The sequence below is a fragment of the Coregonus lavaretus genome (assembly GCF_964263955.1).
Source record: "Coregonus lavaretus genome assembly, chromosome: 6".
NCBI classification, from domain to species: Eukaryota; Metazoa; Chordata; class Actinopteri; order Salmoniformes; family Salmonidae; genus Coregonus; species Coregonus lavaretus.
In genome coordinates, this window is record NC_139993.1 from 8,431,675 (window position 1) to 8,438,585 (window position 6,911).

The following is a 6,911-nucleotide window of genomic DNA, read 5'->3' on the forward strand; positions in this document are numbered from 1 at the left end:
GTTGTTATTCTGTCTCTCACTGTTCAAATAAACCTACCATTAAAATTATAGACTGATCATTTCTTTGTCAGTGGGCAAACGTACAAAATCAGCAGGGGATCAAATACTTGTTTCCCTCACTGTAAATAAGGGGGCTTACACTGCTAATGAGGACAAGGAAGCAATGGCACAACTGCAATCTATAAGAAGGCTTCTGAAATGAGAAATGGATCATAAACACTTTGTGAAATTAGTGTCTTCAATAGGACAATTTAAACAACAGCAACAACAAACTACTTATTCAAATTATTGCACAATTCTGTTAATCAAGTAGGCTAATAACTGGTATGGGTTTATTTACTTCCACACTTTTCAATTACATCTATAACAAAATGGAACATTTGAGGCAATCTGATATCATTTTGCATTTGAAGAACAAAACCTTTAGGCATAGATTTATTCAGCCATACATTTACAGACAAAACTGAGACAAAACAATGATAGCGACCCACAACATAACAAGAATATAAGCACTTAATAGATTATAAAATATGGATATCTCCATAAAATAACATAGAAGTTTAACAAAAAGACTGTCTCACCCCTTTATAGGCTAATCACAATTGTGCTGTTCAGAAGTAGACAGCTAAACTGTTCAAATGCTTAAACAACACTAGAACTAACACATAGGATAACTCAAATATGATGTCAATTTATTCATACAACTCACATCACACACACCTCACAGGTAATAAGTCAGATTAGATACATTTCCACCCACAGCTGTCTTCAAATCCTGGTCCAGGAGGGTCACAGCTTCAGCTCGTGTGGCCAGAGCTGAGAGTCAACACAGCGGATGTTGTATAGCTGTGATTCCCAATGATATTGCTGATAATAACCTGACTACGTGTCTCGATTAAAACCAATCAAGAACAACCCCCGAGATCAGCATGGTAGATAACTGCCCCCCTCTCTCTAAAACAGACAATTATGGTGCTCAGTGACTTGAAACGCATGCCTACAGTAAGGCTTTTTCCCTCTTAAGTTGATGGTAAAAGAGTTATTGTGTGCAACTCATCTCCTCTGCTTGTTTTTCTTCCGTTACTGGGTATTGGAAGGATGAGTTGATTGGTGCTCCTCAATTGAACACCTCTTTGTTGATCCACATCAGGCTGCGCGTCTCATTGGGCTTGCATTCGTACTCGATATTGGTGAATTTGTTCCCAAACTGGCATTGGTCTCGCTTGTAGTAGTTGTAGTACTTTACCTGCCATATTGTCTCGAATTGGCCCGCCTTTCCAAACTGACACAAAAACACACAGCGAAAAGAAAGACATTCATTGAAGGGACTCAATCAGATGATGCTGTAGATTACTTTAAATCAATCAAACTGTATTTACTGTATATAGCACATTTCTTACTACAAATGCATTTTAAAATGTCTGATAATTGTTTTGATAAGAGAATTGATGAGTTATTGGTGATGATAATATCACTCTTTTGAGTTAGGTCTAAATATGAGAAAATTTACATTTATATTGCCAGAAGACACCACTTAATTATCAATAACTCAGTTAGTTACCGCTTAGTTATACAATTAGGATGAAGTATTCTACTGGATTACCTCTATGCTGACTTGGACAGGTTGCCTGTCCCCACTCTTGGTGTGAGGCACTCCCTCGGTGTCATACTGTCCATGGTAAACCACTGACTCCTCATCTTTGGACTGCTGCTCCAGAGGGAAGGTGATACCTCCTATGTTCATGGTGCTGGGAATCGTGAAACATACCCTTTAGTTAGTGGGCATCATTCCCAACCCCACCCAATGGGCCTGTAGCCTACCTGATTATGGGCTAATGGCAGACCCATTTTAACTTTATTCTAGCTTGTTTGCTTGATTTCCCATCGGCAGCTTTCTGTCATCACCGTCCTTGATTTGATTAAAAATGCATTCACAGACCACATCAACACATTATTTATTAACGCAGAATATCGGATAGGCCCCCAGATGGCTACTGTAGCCTATGCATTGTAAAATAGCCTGTAAGATATAAGGGGAATGCAGACATACATTTGCAGTCAACCCATTTGGAGATACAGTACCATGCAGATACATAGGCCTATACGTCAGAAAAACAACATTTGATCAAACACTCTGGGAAGGCAGGATATAGCGCCTGCATCAGGCTACATCCACAGACGCACTGTACTGGGCTATAATAAGACTGACTGGTGAATTTAATTTGAGTGTATTGTAAACGAATTCAATACTACTAATGCAAATTTCCAGTGGTTTTCTTGATTTAGAGTGTTTTGTACTTACGTGGCATCAGCATTGCCCGGCTTCATAACCACCTCAACCTTATACTTCGATCCTGTAAGCAATTTTACTGTCCTGCTCTGGCCGAATCTGGTCCCATCCACCTTGAAAAACACCGGTCCATCATTCGGTTGAATTTTTAGAGCGATAGCAATATTTATAATCGGTGGAACATCGTCGACCATGATTGAAATGGGGCCCCCTATAATTATTAAAGAGAAAGCAGAATGATGCAGCGATTGTGTATTTCCAACCGCACCAGAGAGAGGATGCTGTGACGTGTACAGCTGGCGAAAAGGGTAACATCACAAATAATGATGGCTGCATCCCTCCGACACAGTTCCTCACTGAGGATAATCACCATACGGATTGAAATTATCCATAGCCTTTTGCCATAGATAGTCCTACAAATAAAGATCTGATCTGAATGCACGTAATTATACACTGAGTTTACAAACCATTAGGAACACCTTCCTAATATTGAGTTGCACCCTCTTTTGCCCTCATAACAGCCTCAATTCGTCGGGGCATTGACTACAAGGTTTCGAAAGCGTTCCACAGGGATGCTCAAACCGGTGCCCATGGCACCTATAACCATACCCGATTCAAAGGCACTTACAGTGCCTTCAGAAAGTATTCACACCCCTTGAATTTTTCAAAAATGTGTTGTGTTACAGCCTGAATTTAAAATGGATTACATTGAGATTTTGTGTCACTGGCCTACACACAATACCCCATAATGCCAAAGTGGAATAAGGTTTTTACAATTTTTATTTTCATTACAAATGAAAAGCTGAAATTCTTGAGCCAATAAGTATTCAACCCCTTTGTTAGGGCAAGCCCAAATAATTTCAGGAGTAAAAATGTCACATAAGAGTGGCGCAGTGCTAGCTGTGCCACTAGAGATCCTGGTTCGAATCCAGGCTCTGTCGTAGCCGGCCGCGACCGGGAGACCCATGGGGCGCGCACAATTGGCCCAGGGTAGGGGAGGGAATGGCCGGCAGGGATGTAGCTCAGTTGGTTCATTTCCCACAGGGGGTCAGTATGAAAAATAAAATAATGTATGCACTCACTAACTGTAAGTCGCTCTGGATAAGAGCGTCTGCTAAATGACGTAAATGTAAATAAGTTGCATGGACTCACTCTGTGTGCAAAAATATTGTTTAACATGATTTTTGAATGACTACGTCATCTCTGTACCACACACATACTATTATCTGTAAGGTCCATCAGTCGAGCAGTGAATTTCAAACACAGATTCAACCACAAAGACCAGGGAGATTTTCCAATGCCTCGCAAAGAAGGGCCCCTATTGGTAGATGGGTAAAAAATATCCCTCTGAGCATGGTGAAGTTTTAATTACACACTGGATGGTGTATCAATGAAAAGAAGGAACAGAATACAAATATTCCACTAACCTACAGTGCATTTGGGAAGTATTCAGACCTGTTGACTTTTTCCACATTTTGTTACATTACAGCCTTATTCTAAAATGGATTAAATAGTTTTTAATCTACACACAATACCCCATAATGACAAAGCAAAAACAGGGTTTTAGAAATGTTCGCAAATGTATTAAAAACAACAAAATTAAATATCACATTTACATAAGTATAAGACCCTTTACTCAGTACTTTGTTGAAGCACCTTTGGCAGCGATTACAGCCTCAAGTCTTCTTGGGTATGACGCTACAAGCTTGGCACACCTATATTTGTGCCAAGCATGATGCTGCCACCACCATGCTTCCCCGTAGGGATGGTGCCAGGTTTCCTCCGGGCATGACGCTTGGCATTCAGGTCAAAGAGTTCAATCTTAGTTTCTCAGACCAGAGAATCTTGTTTCTCATGGTCTGAGAGTCCTTTAGGTGCCTTTTGGCAAACTCCAAGCGGGCTGTCATCTGCCTTTTACTGAGGAGTGGCTTCCGTCTGGCCAATCTACCATAAAGGCCTGATTTGTGGAGTGCTGCAGAGATGGTTGTCCTTCTGGAAGGTTCTCCTATCTCCACAGAGGAACTCTGGAGCTCTGTCAGAGTGACCATCGGGTTCTTGGTCACCTCCATGACCAAGGCCCTTCTCCCCTGATTGCTCAGTTTGGCTGGGCGGCCAGCTCTAGGAAGAGTCTTGGTTGTTCTTGGCGACCTTCAATGCAGTAGAAATGTTTTGGTACCCTTCCCCAGATCTGTGACTTGACACAATCCTGTCTCGGAGCTCTACGGACAATTCCTTCGACCTCATGGCTTAGTTTTTGCTCTGACATGCATTGTCAGCCATGGGACCTTATATAGACAGGTGTGTCTTTCCAAATCATGTTCAATCAATTGAATTTACCACAGGTGGACTCCAATCAAGTTGTAGAAACATCTCAAGGATGATCAATGGAAACAGGATGCACCGGAGCTCAATTTCGAGTTTCATAGCAAAGGGTCTGAATACTTATGTAAATAAGGTATCTGTTGTTGTTTAAAAAAAAAAAAAATGGGGTATTGTGTGTAGATTGATGAGGAAAACAATTAACTTAATCAATTTTAGAATAAGGCTGTAATGTAACAAAATGTGGAAAAGTCAAAGGGTCTGAATACTTTCCGAATGCATCGTAAATGAAAGAGTGAAAAGAAGGAAGCCTGTACAGAATAAACATATTCCAAAACATGCATTGTGTTTGCAATAAGGCACTAAAGTAAAACTGCAAATCATGTGGCAAATAAATGAACTTTATGTCCTGTTATGTTTGGGGCAAATCCAACACAACACAATACTGAGTACCACTCTTCAGCATGGTGGTGTCTGCATCATGTTATGGGTATGCTTGTCATCGGCAAGAACTAAGGAGTATTTTAAGATGAAAATAAGCACAGGCAAAATCATAGAGGAAAACCTGGTTTAGTCTGCTTTCCAACAGACACTCGGAGTCAAACATACCCTGGAGTTACAAAGACTACATTGAATGTTCCTGAGTGGGCTAGTTACAGTTTTGACTTAAATTGGCTTGGAAATCTATGGCAAGACTTGAAATTGGCTATCTAGCAATGCTCAAAAACCAACTTGACAGAGCTTGAAGAATTACAAAAAATATTAAGGTGCAAATATTGTACAATCCAGGTGTGCAAAGCTCCTATGACTTACCCAGAAAGACTCACAGCTGTAATCGCTGCCAAAGGTGATTATAACATGTATTGGGGTGTGAATACTTATGTAAATTAGATATTTCTGTATTTCAAAAAAGTTTAAATAAAATAAATACTAATACATTTCTAAAAACATGTTTTCACTTTGTCATTATGGGGTGTTGTGTGTAGATGGGTAAGAAGAAAAAATTTGAATCAATTTTGAATTCAGGCTGTAACACAACAAAATGTGGAACAAGTCAAGGGGTATGAATACTTTCTGAAGGCACTGCAAATCTTTGTCTTGCCCATTCACCCTCTGAATGGCACACATACACAATCCATGTCTCTTAAAAATAATCATTTAACCTGTCTCCTCACCTTCATCCACACTGATTGAAGTGGATTTAACAGGTGACATCACTAAGAGATCATAGCTTTCACCTGGATTCACCTGGTCGGTCCATGTCATGGAAAGAGCTTTGTACACTCAGTGTATTTTGTTTTGAGGTTTTTCGATGGTGTTTCTGGTTGCTATATGCTTTGCATGGACATACCGGCAGGATGTAGGCCCACACACTGTATTAAACTACACTGCTCAAAAAAATTAAGGGAACACTAAAATAACACATCCTAGATCTGAATGAATGAAATAATCTGATTAAATACTTTTTTCTTTACATAGTTGAATGTGCTGACAACAAAATCACACAAAAATTATCAATGGAAATCAAATTTATCAACCCATGGAGGTCTGGATTTGGAGTCACCCTCAAAATTAAAGTGGAAAACCACACTACAGGCTGATCCAACTTTGATGTAATGTCCTTAAAACAAGTCAAAATTAGGCTCAGTAGTGTCTGTATGACCTCCCTACAACGCCTGGGCATGCTCCTGATGAGGTGGCGGATGGTCTCCTGAGGGATCTCCTCCCAGACCTGGACTAAAGCATCCGCCAACTCCTGGACAGTCTGTGGTGCAACGTGGCGTTGGTGGATGGAGCGAGACATGATGTCCCAGATGTGCTCAATTGGATTCAGGTCTGGGGAACGGGCGGGCCAGTCCATAGCATCAATGCCTTCCTCTTGCAGGAACTGCTGACACACTCCAGCCACATGAGGTCTAGCATTGTCTTGCATTAGGAGGAACCCAGGGCCAACCGCACCAGCACATGGTCTCACAAGGGGTCTGAGGATCTCATCTCGGTACCTAATGGCAGTCAGGCTACCTCTGGCGAGCACATGGAGGGCTGTGCGGCCCCCCAAAGAAATGCCACCCCACACCATGACTGACACACCGCCAAACCGGTCATGCTGGAGGATGTTGCAGGCAGCAGAACGTTCTCCACGGCGTCTCCAGACTCTGTCACATGTGCTCAGTGTGAACCTGCTTTCATCTGTGAAGAGCACAGGGCGCCAGTGGCGAATTTGCCAATCTTGGTGTTCTCTGGCAAATGCCAAACGTCCTGCACGGTGTTGGGCTGTAAGCACAACCCCCACCTGTGGACG

At 41.5% G+C, this 6,911-nt stretch overlaps 1 protein-coding gene across 1 annotated transcript; it reads right to left on the reverse strand.

The window, feature by feature from the left end:
* Window positions 1–312: 312 nt before the first annotated feature.
* LOC311130226 (CB1 cannabinoid receptor-interacting protein 1-like) lies at window positions 313–4,350 on the reverse strand. Its single transcript, XM_084162924.1, has 3 exons — window positions 2,303–4,350; window positions 1,604–1,748; window positions 313–1,282 (listed from the first exon to the last, which is right to left on the reverse strand). Exons 1-3 carry the CDS (start codon window positions 2,482–2,484, stop codon window positions 1,118–1,120), a joined length of 492 nt encoding a protein of 163 aa, XP_084019050.1. The 5' UTR covers window positions 2,485–4,350; the 3' UTR covers window positions 313–1,117.
* Window positions 4,351–6,911: the final 2,561 nt, after the last annotated feature.